This window comes from Molothrus ater, chromosome 1, assembly GCF_012460135.2.
Source record: "Molothrus ater isolate BHLD 08-10-18 breed brown headed cowbird chromosome 1, BPBGC_Mater_1.1, whole genome shotgun sequence".
Lineage (NCBI taxonomy): Eukaryota > Metazoa > Chordata > Aves > Passeriformes > Icteridae > Molothrus > Molothrus ater.
This window is the reverse complement of record NC_050478.2, coordinates 54,164,395-54,181,483: the sequence shown is the minus strand read 5'-3', so window position 1 is coordinate 54,181,483 and position 17,089 is coordinate 54,164,395. Positions and strand designations below refer to the sequence as shown.

The window sequence follows — 17,089 nt, the reverse complement described above, 5'->3', positions numbered from 1 at the left end:
CTCGGGCCTCCCGCCCGCGCCTGCGCGCCCCCCGTCCCGGGAGATCCGAGCCTGTCCCGGGAGCGGGACGGGAAGAGGGCGGCGGCGCCTGCGCTGAGCGCTCGGTGTTGTCTCGAGTGGCGGGGATGCTGCGCGCCGGGCTGGGAAGAAGGAGCCGGTGTTGCGGGGGGCTCTGGAGGAGCCCCTGCCCCGAAGCTGCCGGCGGCTGCGCCAGAGCCCTGAGCGCTGCCTCTGCCTCCCCTTCCCCGGGCAGCGGCGGCGGGGCGCGGAGCGGAGGCGCTCCCCCGGCAGGTACCGAGCCGTGCCGCACCCTCCTCCTCCTCTTCCTCCTCTGCCTCCCCTCTCCCGCCGCGTCGGGCCCCTCTGTCCCTGTGACCCCGTCGGTGCCGCTGGGGCGGGGGTCGGAGTCGCTTCTCGGGGGGCGCGGGCGCCAAACACCTGCGGGAGGTTCCTGCGAGGGCCGGGCCAAGGGGGGCCTCTGAGCGCAGCCCCGGGACGGCCTCGGCGCTCGGACTTCGCCCGCAGGACGCGCCGCTTGTGACACGGAGCGTGTCGGCTCTCCTGGCAGCCCCGGCTAATGGCACGCCGTGTTCCAGGCCCCATCTTTTTGTAAGGTTACCAAAGTCTAACTGCCTGCAATTGTGCTTTTAAATTTTTTGAAAAATGAAATGAAATAAATCAAAGCTGCAACAAATTCATTGTTCTCTGGCTTCAACTTTCTCTGTTATTAAATAACAGAAAAATAGTAACAATAGCTTTGCTGGCACTAGAATCGGAGGAAGTTTGCAGTTGTGCCTCCTACTATGAACATACCAAGTGTGTTCCAGGCTGGAGTGTACCCACTGATTGTGAATTAGTCCACGGTAGTGATGGACTTGATTATAACTTACTGCATGGATAAAGTGAAAAAGTGCTGATTGTGCAGCAGTCATGTCCTCTGGAATTGAAAGTAATTGGAATGGTATCTCTTAATTTGCATTGTTGCAAATATTAATTCTCTCTTCTAGGTGCCCTCTTCTGTCACAAGTGTAAAGAAAATACTTTTGGAATATGACACAAGAATTGATTTCTGTTCTATGGAATGGTCTCTCTATTGGTTGCTTATTTGTATTGTTAGACTCGGCCAACCTTGGAACAAGCTATTGAGCTTAGCTAGAGAGTGTAAATCATATTGAGAGCGAAAGGGTGTATTTATTCTTAAACAAAGTTATTTATGAAAGATACATATGATAGTCTAATTCACAATAAATTCAAGCATCATGGGAATCAAGAGCTTACACAGAGGATATAGTTAGAGCTGGGAGAGTGTTTTTTCATTCAGTCATCAAGTTACTGGTATAAATAAAAGCAAAAATACAAGAGAAAATGTGAGTTTGCATTTTAAAAATTAAGACTGTTGAGTCAGAATTCTAATGAAGTCTAACTTTGGGTATGTCCCTGCTTAGGAAGCTAGTGATGAAAGTAAAAACTCAGGAGATATTTCTAGTTAATGCTGATGAATTCTGATCTCTTGTGTTTGTTTATTATGTGGTTTTGTTTCTTTTTGTTCCTACAATAGATAAAACTCCCTTATTCAGGATTCATGTACCAGAACTGCTGATGTCAAAAGGCTTTCTACTGCAGTTATTTCAGCAAATTAGTGTCACACTGCATATATAATCTAGTTCATATATATTTTTTTTGCTGAACATCTGCGTTCTTTTATTCTGAAGAGACTAACAGGTCTGTTCCTCAATTTTCAAAAGAAAACTTTTGATCTTTCTTGCATTTCTTCATCATCATGGATATCTGTTATTTACTGTCATTAAAAAAAAAAACAAAACACAATGATATGTTTATCTTCAGAGCAAGAGTTGTGCTCTCCTATTCTGTTCCAGCTGTGGAAGAGTCCTAACCCCTGAATGGAGTGTTAGATGATGCCATAATGTGAGTCATATGATAGTTAGTAAGGGTTCATCAGTTTTAGTTATGCATAAATACATATTTACAGCATAATCTTAACATTTTAATGGCTTTTTTTGGAGAAATATCTTCATAGATTCCTACAACTTGACTGCAGGCAGAGAACCTGTTTGCTCTGAAAAGTTGCTATTGTTCTGATAGTGTATCTGTGAGTAGCCCTAAATATTGGTTCAGGATGAGAATAGGTGAGCTATCAAAGTGCAGCTCTAAAAGGTGTGGAAATAATAGAGGAAGATGGCCTTTTTAAGCTGAAATTACATATTTTTAATTTTTGGGGAGCTTCAGTAAAGCTTTTTACATATTTTTGGAAAGAAGAGTAGAGGTTTTTGTGGAGAAAATTTTGCATCCAGCTTGATAAAACTAAAGTTATACTGGAGGGTCTGTGGTGTTTACTTGGCAGAACTGTTTTCCAACGTCTGGAACCCATGGAGGTGTGGAGCACTGAAGAGGAGTAGCAACCACTGGAGAGTAGTAGCCTTTAGGTTTTCCTAAAGGCTTTGAAAGTGCAAAACACGTGGCCTAGATGTATATGTTTTCAACATGCTGCTCAGTCTGCATATTATATTAAAGCACAAAACCTGTTAAATGGAAATCTCCCTGGAGTAAGTGGTAATAATGGAGGAAAATTTCTTCAAGTTGAACAATGGGATGCAAGTTTCCTCGTTGAGGGCAGTACAGTTAATGAAAATATTTTAGCAGAAACCTTGAATTTCTACTGCTGCTTCTCTGTAGCTTTCTTTTATTTCTCTCTTGATATAAATCTTCTTCCCATATGCAGGAAGGAGAGTTACGAGGGTGACTGAATGGTGGTTCAGGTCTAATGGAGGGAACGTGGAGCAGGTGGTACAGGCATGCACTGCTGCATGATATAGGAGATGCACCACAGTGTCCTGCAGGCTTTGAATGAATGTGGTTTGTTTGATTCCCACCCCCTCACCCCTCTCCCCACAATACGTTTTACATCCTTGTCTTACCAGGACAAGCTCCAAAAAGAGGCCACAAGCTGGTATGTGTCACTTCAGTGGTGTTACTGGCCAGGTGCTTTTGTTTTGTGTGAGAGACCACCTTCCAAACAGTAGCTGAATGACCATCCCCACAGGATGATGAAGTGTTTGTGTCCCTAGCCTTCAATTAAAGACTGAGGGAGAAGAAGATAACCTAATGTCACCAAAGAAATAGTTGGCCAACCTGTAGTCTAGACTGTGAGATTATTTGCTCTGTCTGTGATGTTTATTGCCATTACTGTTGTTTCTTAGACTTGGTCAGGTTGGAAAGGGTGAGGGAAAAGAAGAAAGCATTGTGATTTCTTAGTAATTATCTTGCATGTGCAGCTTCCATTGAAAGTGTTTCTTTGGCTCATGTATTCTGCCTTAAGTTTTGCAAAGGGGATGTTCTTTTTGTGTGTGTGTGTGTGATGCAAGTGGATAGGTCTACACAGGTGAGAATTCACACTTCGTGAATTCTACTATGCTTGCCATTGGTCTGGTACTCTTACTTTTAGCTTATGTCATTCTGATGTTGCTTGCTAAAATGCTTTTGTTGTATCTTTCTTCAGATTAGCCTTTAAAAACTGTTTGAGTGTTTGTGGAAGGCACATATAAAGTATTGCTATAAAGTAGCTTTATTGTAGACTTGCTAGGGAGTTAGAATAGGTTCTGAAATGTCATACATAAGATTTTCCAACTTTGAAAGGCTTTACTAATGTAGTATGCACCTAATAACCAGCTTGTTGAGAAAGCTTTGTTATCCTTTATTAGGGAAGGGAGATGAGGGAGAATGTTGAGTGTTCTAAAAACAATGTGTTTGTTTTTTTTTTTTTGAGATTGAAAACACTGTTTTTGTTTCTTGTCAGGTGCTAGTAATGTAAAGCCATTGGATGGTGTGAAAATTCTTGATTTAACAAGGTTTGTGTTTTGTCTATAATTTGTAACAGTGTGTCTAAATGCAAATATTCTGATTGGAAAAACTAAGAAAACAATATTATTTTTTCATATTGAAGGGTTCTTGCAGGACCATTTGCCACAATGAATTTGGGAGATCTAGGGGCTGAAGTTATCAAAGTGGAAAGACCAGGTAAGATTTTTATTTGTTTATTTTAGATATAGTAAGAACTGGATAATAAATGTGTATATATATATAGATAATGTAAGGACATTGGATAATTGACTTATAATGAAATTTTGTATATTTTTTAGCTTAACACAGTGGTTTTCTTCTTCCACTCAGCACATGTGCTTCTTATCCAAACAGTTTATAAGGATTGGGTAAAAAATGCTTGGAAAAAATGGAAAAAAATGCTTCATTCTTATGGTATAGCTACACTTCTTAGTTTGGAAGACCATTTAAGAAGAATAACAAATTGCATGGCATTTGGGTCTTTTTTAGAAATAGTCCCCTCACTTGGCTCTAAGTTTTATGTATCATTATGCATTTGAGGTGTGTGATTATACCATAGCAGCTGCACGTTGTGTAATGCATTTTTTCCTTTAAATTTCCATACTTTGAGTTTCTCTCTTTTGGTATTACTAGTCTTGAAACTAGTTGGTGAAATTAGTTGAGATACTAAACAATATTACAATCCCTACATTTTATAACAGTTTATAATAATTTATAACATAAATTGAGATACTAAACATACTACATTCTCTATATTTTATTTGTAATAGAAAATATTGAATGTTTGGACATTTAATGAAACAATGAATTTTTGACAAAGATTTTGCCACATCAGTCTATAGGTCATCCTTATTTACTGACCATTGTTATAAAGGTTTTCACTTTTGTGACCAGGCAAAGGTACATCCATTTTGTAGTATCAGATTAGACCAACACTGGTGGTATTCCAAACATCTAGGTAGTAAGAACAGAGCAATGTCAACAATTAAGTGTGAAGTAATGATTTTGGAGCTTTTCATTTTTCTGTGATCAAAGAAGAAGGGCAGCTTCAGAATTCTAAATGTCAAACATTTTAGAAGGTGAGTAATCCTCTCTTTCTGTGAGAGGATGTCCACTTTCACAGGAGTATTAATCCAAAAGAACAGTAGCCCCACTAGCGTTCTACAGGGAAAGTATTACTGAAATGTTTTCCTTTGAAAATAGGTGAAAATACTTTCACCTAAAGTACACAGAGAAGAGATTGCCCCTGCCCTCCTAAGCATCCTGCTTGAACCAAAATAGTTTTTTGAGAAATGTTGATAAGCAATTTATATGTTTGCATAACTTCTGCCACTGGAGATTTTAAATGGCTGTAGACTTTTGTGTTAGTATAGTGTATAGCATAATTGTGACAGTGGCTATGTAACATGCCACCTAAGGTTCTTCAGCTTGTTTCTGTATCTGGGTTTCTGTATCAGTCTTCCCTGCTGCCTCACTAAGGAAAGTTTTCAGTTATGTGAAGTTAACAAGTAGATGAAGGCTAGATATTGAAATAGATACAGGAATGCACATGCTTGCTAACACTCAGGACAGTGATTCTATCTGAAGTTGAATTTAGCTTTAATTCTATTTAAAATAGATTTCTAGCCTTCATGATGCTTAAGAAAGGTTAAAAATTGGAAATTAAGCATAAATGATATATTAATATCAGTGTCTGCAGCACATTTAAGGCAGGAGTTTTGGAAGGGCTGGAGGTGGGACCCTGCACCAGCCATCGGGAGCACTTCTTTTAGTTGGCATTGTGCAGCATGTGACTTAATCAGTTGTTGTCTGTCAGTGATATCTTGATGTTATATCCGGAGTGTTTCAGGAATACCTTACTGACCAGATGAACTGTGTGACTTGGTGCAGGCAAGAGACTCAACTAAATTCTTCAGGACTGACTAAAAAGAATTGCATTGTAGGCCTATATAAAGTTAAAACAAACAAACTACCAAAAGAACTCCCAATTCCCCTTTCCCCAGGCTCCCCAAGAAAACAACCAAAATACCAACCCACAAGTGAAAAACAACCAAAAAACCGGCAAATACACTAGTGGTCTGTGGCAGTATTAGTATTTTCAAGACTAAATGGAATCCCAACACTAGCAAAAACTTTGTTCACTTCACTTAATTGCATTCTTTTTTAGGTGGTTTTTTTTTGATATAAATATCCTAAAATAAATATTTTAAACTAATATTTGTCCTGCCTGCTAGATGAATCTTAGGTGACTTTAATGTAATATTGGAGAAAAGCTTTTTATTCTTATTTGTTGCGTGTGTGATATTTGGCAACTATGAATATGTGATGGTATTTCTTTCAGGAGCTGGTGATGACACAAGAGCTTGGGGCCCACCTTTTGCTGGGACAGAAAGTGTTTATTTTCTTAGTGTCAATAGAAATAAAAAGGTAAATGGGGTGTGGAATGGGACATGAGCCTATGCTTTCTGTAATTATAACTGAATATAAAACACTTCTTAGTTTGATTCTTAGCATATATAATGGAGCACTACTTAGATTGACCTAACGTTATGATGAATAAATTTCAGGAGAAAATCCCTAAGTTTTTAGAACAACAAAGATTGCAAATATCTGGTACTGTGCTGTGGGCAGCTGAGGCAAAATAAAAAAGCAAGAGTGCTCCTGATGGTCTTCAGTTGCTGGTGCTAATTAACTGAAAATGAGACCTGCTGAAAGCAAGGGGTATTTTATTTGAGTGATCATTTTTCCAGGTGCATCAGCTCAGTTGCCCTGTGTCAGTTGGCAGGAAGAGTGCTGCCATTATACCATGGGGAGGGTGGCTAAATCTAGCTTTTGAAACTTAAAATGAAGTTTCATGGCATACCTGAATTGTTTAATGGCTTGTTACCATTGAAACAAATGTTTCTGGTGTCCCCCTGTGTACTTGCCATAATGGGTCCTGTGTAAATATATAGTGAACAGGCTGCCCACCTGTCAGACTGGTTTTGTTCCTTGTCTTATTCATTAATGAGATATAGTTCAGCTTGTTTTGCTGAGAGATTTTTTTTTTTTGCAGGAGGAGAAGGGCTATGTGTTAAAATTTATTTATCCAAATTAGCCATAGTGTGCAGTTTGACTGTTGGTTATGTTTAGAATAGGCTGATAATACCTTTCACATATTTTTTCCACAGAAATTACTGTTGTATTTCTTTTTAATCCCCAGAGTATAGCTATCAACATGAAGGATTCAAAAGGAGTAAAGCTAATCAAAGAGGTAGGTTTTAATAGCATGTGAGGTGTCCTTGTTTTGTATTGTGGTGATCCTAAGTGATTCACAAGTTACACTAAGTAATAAGGATTAAACTCTGCATTTCAAACATTAATTTGATAATTTAAAAAAAATTGATGCACGCAGTAAATTTTGTAAATTACAGTATATGCTTTTAGACTCCGTGTTCAGTGTAACTTGTAATGACTTTAGATTTACATGATGACATGAAAACATCATCAAAATCTTCGAATGAAATATTGTGAGGAAATAGTCTAATAGCCTATTCCTTTCCTGTTGCTGCTGCTGATCTTGCTGTACTACTGCAGTAGAACAATTCAAGATGGACTGATCAGATGAAGTCAGTGAGCAGTCAGGGGGAGATGCTGTGCTCCAGTAAATGCAGTTTTTTGAATGTTACAGTGTTCAGTTGCTGTACATCCTCCTGAAAAACACTGTCCTGTAGGTGAAACTTAGTATTGGTTTCTTTTTCAGTATTTGACTTCAATGTCTTTAAGGTGATCCATTTCTCTATCTAAAAATAATAAAACCATCAAATATCACATTTTGTCAAACTTGAGTTTTGTCAACCCTTTATTTATTACTTGTTGAGAAATGCAAGATCTGCTACTTGCTAGTGGTGTGTTTTAAGCCCTGCAGTAGTAGCAGCTGACTTCTGTTACTGCTTGTTTCAGTATCAGTTCCAATCCCTTTTTCACAGGGACACTAGTGTCATGCAGTAGGTGGAATTTGTCTGGTAGTACTTTTTGTTGGGAATACTGCATAAAATAGAAATATATTAAGTTTTCTGATGCTTTTGATTTGTTATCTATGCAAATGTACTTCATAGAGAAATACTCTGGAGATTATATATAGATATAATTCTACAGTGCCTTCTCTTTTTGCAGAACAGAGGCATTTATTGTTAATTTGTTATGGAGCTGTGTTTATCTTCTAAAAAATTTATAAGCAGAAATTTTCATTCGGAAAAATTTTACACAATATAAAAAAATTTTTGCACAGGCATCTTTTTGGATAAACTAGTCATATTCTAATTAAGTGCTAAAAAAATTTTTGCCCTTGTGAAAGAAAATTAATTTATTATTTGACCTTTAAAATGGTGAAAGAGAAACTACGCAGAGTGTCCACTGATTCCACAGGTGTGGGCTGAAGGTGTTAGAAGAGTTAAAGGCAGCTGGGCCTATGAGTCAAGATGAGGTGGAGGAAAAAGTGGCATCATCTGTTAAATATTTACCACACTAGCTGTAAAAATGAGGAGACTGCCTGTGAAAAAGTAATTTCCTATATTTTCTATCCTTTTTTAAAGTGGCTTTAATAACCACTATAGCTTTCTGTTCCTTAAATCAATGCCATCCCTATCTGTGATATAGCAGCGTTGAAAACTGATGAAGCTGTTTGTCATGCTACTTGTGGAGTTGTTCATCCTTCTCCTTGATTTTGAATGATATGTTTTGAAAGCATTTGGTGCAAAGGTCTTGACATTCCATTATTCATCTCAAATGAAACTTCTGTTTGGAGTTTTGTCAAAAAGTAAGCGTAAAGGGAAGTTATTTATAACAGGCTTTTGTTTTCAGTTGTCTTCTGCTATCATCAGGACAGACCTGTATAGAATTGGGCATTGTTCAGCTTTGTATTTGTTACTATGACAAGAAGTGTCCATGTCTTTAAAGTAGCTGATGAAAAGTATAAATTGAAGTTTGTGGCACTGCTTATTCATACATAAATATGAGTTGTGTCACCTGTGTAAGAGCTACAAAGAAATGTAATAAGGTTATAATTTTTACCTTTATTAAGCAATGTATCATGGTTAAAAAAGGTTTTATTTCCCACATATATTTTGTGTAGTTTTAAGAGGGCAATTCTCAATTTAGAATCATGTTAGAAAAACAGCAGTAGAGAGTCCTCAAGTATATGTCAAAAACATAGACTTGACAATTAGTCAGTAATATCAAGTGAGTTGAAGAAATCTATTAATCAGGAATCCTGGCTGCTTTTCATCCTTTGGCACAACACTACAAAATATTTTTTCAAGGATCTATTCTTTCACACATGATTACTTGATTTCCACAAAACTATTCCTGTGACTTATTTCTTTCTTTCTATGTCACTTGTAGCCCTTTCTTCCCTTCTAGTGTTTTTGGCTGGCTGTTAATTTGCATTCCAAATATTTGTTTGTCTGAATAAAAATTATTTTTGTTGCCTTCAGTGATTGTACATGTGCCAGTCCTATGCTCTGATATCTTTCTGTTCTCTTTAGAACATTATTTATTGGTTATTGTCAGAAACTCATTTTAAGAACCTTAAGTATACTTCTCTCCTGTGGATTATTTAGCCTTAACTAATGAATTTTAAATTTTTTTATTCATGAAGAACTTGGGACTTGAATTGACTGGGAGGTGATGGCACTTCTCTTCCACTATTTTTAGCTGAAAGGTCAATATGTCCCATGCATTGCTTTCTTACTTGATAAAGCAAGCTAGTCACACATATATATACATGTATTTGTTTATATGTATGTGTTATGCAGATTCTTCTCTGTAGAGTTCTTGTAAAAACCAAAGCACACAAAACACAAAAAAATCCCCAAACAAAACACCAACCAAAACTTCCAAAAGATATGCATGGTTTCCTTTATAAAGTTAGTAGCATCATTCTTTGTTATTCAACTTAATGATTGCTTTGGCATGAACTCTGCTGTTCATTATTTCCTGAGGCATAGATGTTGAGCCTATCAGTGTCCTCTCTGGAACAGATAGTATTCCAAGTCAGGTCTGTGTAGTATTGCTCTGTTAGTAGGTGTTAAAATACAAGTGATGTTTAGAAGAATTTTAGGGCATGAAGTATGAAATTTTAGTTGACAGTGGACTTAAGACCCCATTGAGACTGAAAATCTCTGTGCATTTTAAGAACATAGTTTGTTTTGATGCCTTGAGAGGCTACCTAGAACAGAGGCTAGACAGTGTTAAAGGATTAAAGTAGGTATTTATTAAGAAGGCCTTCAAAGGATACACCTTGGGCAGTACAAGAGCCTGGCCATGGCTACACCCAAGATGAACAACAGGTCACACGTTTTCACACTTTTATAAGTTTTGGTCCATTTACATATTGGGGTTAATTGTCCAATTACAGCTTCAGGTTATGAAGTCCCATCCTCCCAGACTGCTCTCCTCAATTCGCTTTTGGGCCTGAAGCTGCAATGATGTCCTTGGTTCTTAGGCTAGAAAAGAATTGTTTTGTCTAACTAAACTGTGAAGAGATGTTGCTAACACTTTATATGAAGTTCAGAGTTATATACTAATGCAGCATAGAATCTGAAAAATATAAAAGCTAAAATGTAAGGCATCAGTTTGGATCAGACTGTGTATCCAGTTTTCCACAAATGGCAGAATTTTTGGTTCCTTGAGCATCAGATCTACATGTAGACTGCCACCTTTATACATTAAAAACTATTTTAAATGAAAACTTTAGATGCAGAACTGGCACAGCACTTGTAATGTGTCTTGAAAACTCTTTTATCTGAGAGCATATACCCTGCTAAACTCTGGGCCCAAGTCATTATATCCTCACTTAGCATTTTTGTCATTTCATGTATGTTGCCCAGTCCAGAAGTATGGTGCTTTTCATGTTGCAGTACTGGGTGTCATGCTTTCTTCTTCAGTGGCTTGTGGGAGATGGTAGTTCTTCAGTATAACATGGACAACAACTTTCAACTGTTTTAGCCCATTCAATCACTGTTATTTTCACAGATTACAAAATCACAGTGAAAGCAATACAGAAGTTGTAACCAATTTCATCTCTTGAATCAACTAGGCTAAAGCTGTAGCATTACGAGTTTGAAAAGTGTTTATGTATGAACTGTGATGGATTTTAATAGAAAATAAAACCTCCTTAACTTAATCTTCATAAAGGCATTGTGATTTCTGTTATGATGACACTAGTTTGTAGGAGCTTGTTTAACATACTGTATATTTAATTACACATGTGACATGGCAGTTTCAGAGACTGTGACTCCTTGATTGGCTGCAAATAGCATTAAGCAATTAATATATCAGTTATGCTTAAAAATGAGTGCACAAACATGTGTACCTGTTAGGGAGCATTTCTTAAATTCCTGTGCACTCACACATACCCCACACAATTTACCAGGCAGAAAGCCTACAAGTCCCTCAAGGCATACATATGTCTTTTGACATGTAGTTCTCAGGCTTCAGGAGTCAACTTGTGTTAGTCTCAGTGAAATCTCCATGTGTAGATCTGCTTATAATTTTTATAAGAGAGGATGGAATTTAAAGCAAATCAAGGTTATATGTTAATCTCAAGATCAACAGATTTTTGGACTAGGTCATTCATTTGAAAGCAATGAAAAAAGTCATATTGCAGAACTTGACACCACTATTGTATTTAATGTGACTTTAAGATCTCAATTTTAATTTTTTTAAGTGTTGTTGGGCTCCCTATTCTAATTCTACATATAGGAAGTTGGATATATGGCCTTGTTATGGTAATTCTAATCAATGACTTGAAAATGAAAAATAATTTTAAAATTATTTCTATTATGGAGAAAACATGAATAATGGAAATATATCACTTCACTTTTCTTAAGAAAAAGGGGGTAGAAAGAATGTATGTGAAGATTGCTCTGGTAAACTGTTGTCAAGCCTTGGGAAATTGATGTGATACTGATAATACCACAGTTTTGTCTAATCACTCTAGGTTTTTGACAGTCTTCTTTCTAGATATTCAGCATCTCTAATATGTAGCTTGCAGAAATGCACAATCTGACAGGCAAAAAAGTATCTCTGTAGGCTTTTCTTTTATCAGGAAGACTGGAGCCATTTTGATTAGCAAGATTTTAAAATTAAGTTACATAGGAATTTATTCAACTTTTGGGAGCTAATTAACAGATTTTATTAATCCTTTTCTTTTCTAAAGCTTGCAGCAGCATCTGATGTTTTTGTGGAAAACTTTGTCCCTGGGAAGCTGGCTGAAATGGGTCTAGGTTATGAAGACATTAAAAAGGTTGCTCCTCACATAGTGTACTGTTCAATAACAGGTATTTTATTTTCAATTCTTTATGTTCATTATTTCCTTTATTTCAGTCAAAATGTTATAAAAGTCATGTGGTTGTATAGAAGTATGTTACTTTGATATCAGTCAAGATTAACTGAGAGTTTAAATGAGTTCAGTTCAAAAACAGGTATAGAAAACTTCTGAGGAAGCAACCATGTCAACAGCTTAGTAGCTGTTCAGTGTCATTGCCATAGCAGCCCGACATGTTCTATTGATTTCAAAGGAGCCAGGATGGGCTGGCCTCCTTGGATTTTGCTTTAAACTATATGAAAACTGAGATTTTTTTTTTTTTAACTCTCCCAACAGTTTTACTGAATTAAATTACATATTGTGTAATAAAATCTGGTAACCTCAGTGTTTTTTACTGCTCTGAAGTATCTCTTCAGAATTGTGCAGTTACCTGTTTATGGAAGTTTTGCATGACTTTTTACAGTCTATTGCTTGGTAACTGAAACAGTAGAAGAATTATATGTACTTTATAATGAATATAAAGGGAAGAATGAGATGGAAGTAGACACACGTATGCTGATATTCATATAAAAATAATAAGTCTGAAAAACTGCTTAAAAAACCCAACAAAAAACATCCCCAAAATCTTAATCAAGCACTAAAATGAAAAGTCTAATATTAAAATGCAATTAAATAACAGCAGAAATTACAGATATTTTTATACTGTTTTAAAATCTTAGTTATAAATCTGCTTTTCTCTTAAATTTCTGTAGAATAAATGGCTTTGTCTTTTTGGTTACTGGGTATGGATGTTATTTAATAGAAATCAAATAGCTTTTTAGTCTTTTGTGGTGTATTTATCATATTTGTGTGGCAAATGTCTGAAAATGTCAAGAGCAGAAAGACAATTATATTCAGGGCTTGCTGAGAATCTTTGTTTAAATACCTATTGAGGTTTGTCAATGGCTAGTTACTACAATGTTTATCACATTTGCTTGTGCATATAATCTCACAACTAGAATTTGTCAAGTGGATTTGCGTTTTTTGTTTGGTTTTTTTTTTTGTTTAGTTGCTGTACCCATAATGATGGGAAATAATTAAAATTACATCCAAACAATCTGCGTGAGGTACAACACCCCCTCATTTTGTGTCAGATGCTCCAGTCTCTTAATCACCTTTGTGACACTGTGCTTGCCTCATTAAGTCGGTGTCTGCCATGTACTGGGTAGCCCAGAGCCAGGCACAGGACTACAGATATGGCCTCAGGACTGCTGAGAAGAGGGGAAGGATCTTCCTCCTTGGCCTGCTTGGCTCTCTTCCCAGTGCAGAAAATACTGCTGTCCTCTGCTACAAGGATGCACACTTTTATAAGTTTTGAGTGCTCCCTCAACTGAGGTAACTCTTCCTTGCTGCAGACTTCTCCTCTAGGCTCAGGGAGCTAAGACTCCTGAGAGCCATCTTTTTTTGGTAAATAGTGAGGCAAAAAGGCATTAAATGCATCCACCTTTGTGGCCTTTGTTTATTTTGCCATAGGTCCATGTCCTCCCTAGTCTTCCTTCTGCTGCTGATTTGCTTTCATGTTGTCTTTTGTGTCTTTTGCCAAATTCAACTCCAGGTCAGCCTTTGCTTTTCTAACCATATACTTATATGATCAAACAGCACCTCTATACTTCTAGGTCACTTCTTCTGCTTTCACTGCTTGGAAGACAAGCTGAACAAAAATCACATAATCTTGCTGTTTAGAGCTTTGTGTAATGCATAACTTACAGTTATGTTCTATAATGGGAAACAATAAGCCTTATTCATAGACTATGGCAACTTGAAGTTGAAAGTGTTTGGGAGGTAAGACCTAACTGATGTTTTGTTTGGCATTCATAAAGCAGCTTGAAATCCTAAATTATGGTTGTTTAAATCTTGGATACTCAACAGGTATAAGCAATGTCTATTTAAGGATGATGCATCTTTTAGGAATAAAAATATAAGCTCCAGTGCCCTTAAAAAAAAATCAGCTCATAAATCCATTGAGTTAAGGCGGTAAATAGCAAAGCCTCAATCTAAGCATATTAAAAGAAGCAACCAGACTAGGACATGCAAGAAGGCACAATCAGGCAGAAAACTGATTTAGGAAGAATTCCTGATTGATTTCAAAACCATCAGTGATGTGATTCTAGATATTACAATTCCTAACAATTTTGTGCTGTGGTTGACTTTGCTGCATTCAGATATGCTTGGGGGGTTTTTTGGGGTATTTTTGTTTTGTTTTGTTTGGTTTTTTTTGTGAAGAGACATGGGACTAGGTATGAGGCTCTGGGACTCAAGTGTCAAGCAAGTGATAGTGAAGGTCTATGTGCGCCAAGTCAGTCAACCAGCCACATTACAGCTACAGCTGTAAAAAAAGAAGGATGGGTTATTGATGTAGGTGACTCCCTTCTGAGGGGAACTGGGGGCCCCATATACTAACTTGTCCCACAGGGAAATCTGCTGCTTCCTTGGGGTCTAAGTAAGAGATATTACTAGAAGACTCCTTGGACTGATTCAGCCCTCTGATTATTATCTAATTCTGCATTTCCAGGTCAGCCGAGACAGTTCCTACGGCAATCAAAAACAACTTCAGGGCATTGGGATGACTGGTTGAAGGGATAAGGGCAGAGATGGTGTTTCCCTCAATGCTTTCAGTAGCAGGGGAGAGTGCTGAAAGAAACAGGAAAACCCTGATCAACACATGGCTTAAAGGCTGGTGCCGTTGGTGCAGTTTTGGCTTTTTCCCTCATGGGATAGTTTATACAGCACTAGGCTGGCTGCAGGCAAATAAGGTTTGTCTTTCTAAAAGAGTGAAAAGGATTCTAGGCCTGTGTGTTGGCAGGGACAATTGAGGAGGCTTTAAACTTGGTTTGAAGGGGGAAGTAGGTAAGACCAGGATCACTAGAGATAAATCTGGGGTGGCATGCTTGTGTCAGGGGTAAGTTGATAGCCCAGCTAAAGTGCATCTACATCAGTATGGGTAACAAACAGGAGGAGCTGAAGGCCATTGTGCAGCAGGAAAGCTGTGATGTAGTTGCCATCAGGGAAATGAAATGGGATGAGGCATTTAAATGGTGTGCTGCAATTCATGGCTACAAACACTTCTGAAGGGACAAGCAAGGAAGGAGAGGTGATGGAGTGGCTTTGTACATTAGGGAGTGTTTCAACTGCATAGATCTCAAGGATAATGATGACAAGATTGAGTACCTGTGGGTAAGAATCAGGGGGAAGGCCAACAACACAGACATCTTGATAGGAGTCTATTATAGACAACCGAGCTGGGATGAAAGGATGGATGAACTATTCTGTAAGCCTCTGGCTGATGTTTCACAATTGCTAGCCCTTGTTCTTGTGGGAGACTAACTTGTGGGATGTCTGCTAGAAACTCAACACAGTGGAGAGGAGGCAGTCTAGAAGGTTTCTTGAGTGTGTGGAAGACAACTTCCTGACACAACTGGTAAGCGAGCTTAGCAAGGGGTGGACTCTGCTAGACCTGCTTTTTACAAACAGAAGGGCTGGTGGGAAATATGGTGGTCAGATGACATCTTTGGCACAGTGACCATGACATAATGGAGTATTCAATTCTTGATGAAGTAAGGAAGGGGTCAACAAAACCTCCACCGTGGACTTCAGGAGGCTGGACTTCGGCCTGTTCAGAACACTGGTTCAGAGAGTTCTTTGGGAAACAGCGCTTAAAAACAAAAAAGGTCCAGAAAGGCTGGACAGACATTAAGAAACAAATTGTAAAGGCACAGGAGCAGTCTGTCCCTGCGTGCCAAAAAATAACCTGTCAGGGAAGAAGACTTACCTGACTGAATAAGGAGCTTTTGCTGGAACTTAGGGGAAAACCAAAAGAGTTTATCACCTTAGGAAGAACTGGCAGGCAGCTCAGGAAGACTCAACAAGGGTGTTGTTTGGTCACATAGAAAGAAAATTAGAAAGACAAAAGCTCTTCTAGAACTCAATCTGGCCACCTCTGTGAAAGACAGTGGAAAGTGCTGTTATAAATACACTAAAAAGAAGAAGAATAGCCAAGGAAAATTTCCAACCTCTATTGGATGTAAAGAGGAATATTGCAACGAAGGATAATAAGGCTGAGCAGTTAATGTCTCTATTGCCTCAATCTTCAACAGAAAGATGGGTTATCAACCAGCTTCCTGAGCTGGTAGATGGGGATGGGGAGCAGAACAGACTGCCTGTAATCCAGGAGTAATTAGTTTGTGACATGCTGTGCTAGTTAGACACTCACAAATCCATGGAGTGAGATGGGATTCACACAAAAGTAGTGAGGGAGCTGGCAGATGAATTTACTAAGCTACTCTCCATCATTTATCATCAGTCCTGGCTAACTGGGGAGGCCCAGCAGAGGTTGATCAATGTGACACTCATCCACAGGAAGGGCCAGAAGGAGGATCCAGAGAACTACAGGTCTATCAGCCTGACCTTGGTGCCCAGGAAAGTTATGGAACAGATTATTGTGAGTGCATTACATTGCATATGCAGGATAGCCAGGGGATCAGGCCTAGCCAGCCCAGTTTGTGAGAGGCAGGTCCTGTTTGACCAACCTGATCTCCTTTTATGACAGTGCCCACCTAGTGGATGGGAGAAAGGCTGTGGATGTTGCTACAGCAAAGCCTTAGATTCTGTCTCCCACAGCATTCTCCTGGAAAAGCTGACAGCCCATGGCTTGGACTGGTGCACACTTTGCTGGGTGAAGAACTGGCTGGATGGCCCGGCCCACAGCCCACATGAAATTTGTGGCTACTTCTAAGTGGAGTTCCCCAGGCTTCAGTACTGGGGCCAATCCTGTTTAATAAAGTTATTAACGATGTGGACATGAGGATTGGGTGCATCTGCAGTAAATTTGAGGACAACACCAAGTTAGGAGGGAGTGTTGGTCTGCTGGAGGGTAGAAATCTGTAG

At 38.5% G+C, this 17,089-nt stretch overlaps 1 protein-coding gene across 1 annotated transcript in view; it reads left to right on the top strand.

The window, feature by feature from the left end:
* Positions 1-97: 97 nt before the first annotated feature.
* Positions 98-17,089, top strand: part of SUGCT (succinyl-CoA:glutarate-CoA transferase) — a 315,160-nt gene continuing 298,168 nt past the window's right edge. Inside the window, exons 1-6 of the mRNA XM_036379282.1 lie at positions 98-291; positions 3,815-3,866; positions 3,962-4,035; positions 6,200-6,285; positions 7,061-7,111; positions 12,059-12,179. Of these exons, the coding sequence (XP_036235175.1) occupies positions 126-291; positions 3,815-3,866; positions 3,962-4,035; positions 6,200-6,285; positions 7,061-7,111; positions 12,059-12,179 (550 nt within the window). The 5' untranslated portion in view covers positions 98-125. The remainder of the gene's footprint in view (positions 292-3,814; positions 3,867-3,961; positions 4,036-6,199; positions 6,286-7,060; positions 7,112-12,058; positions 12,180-17,089) is intronic.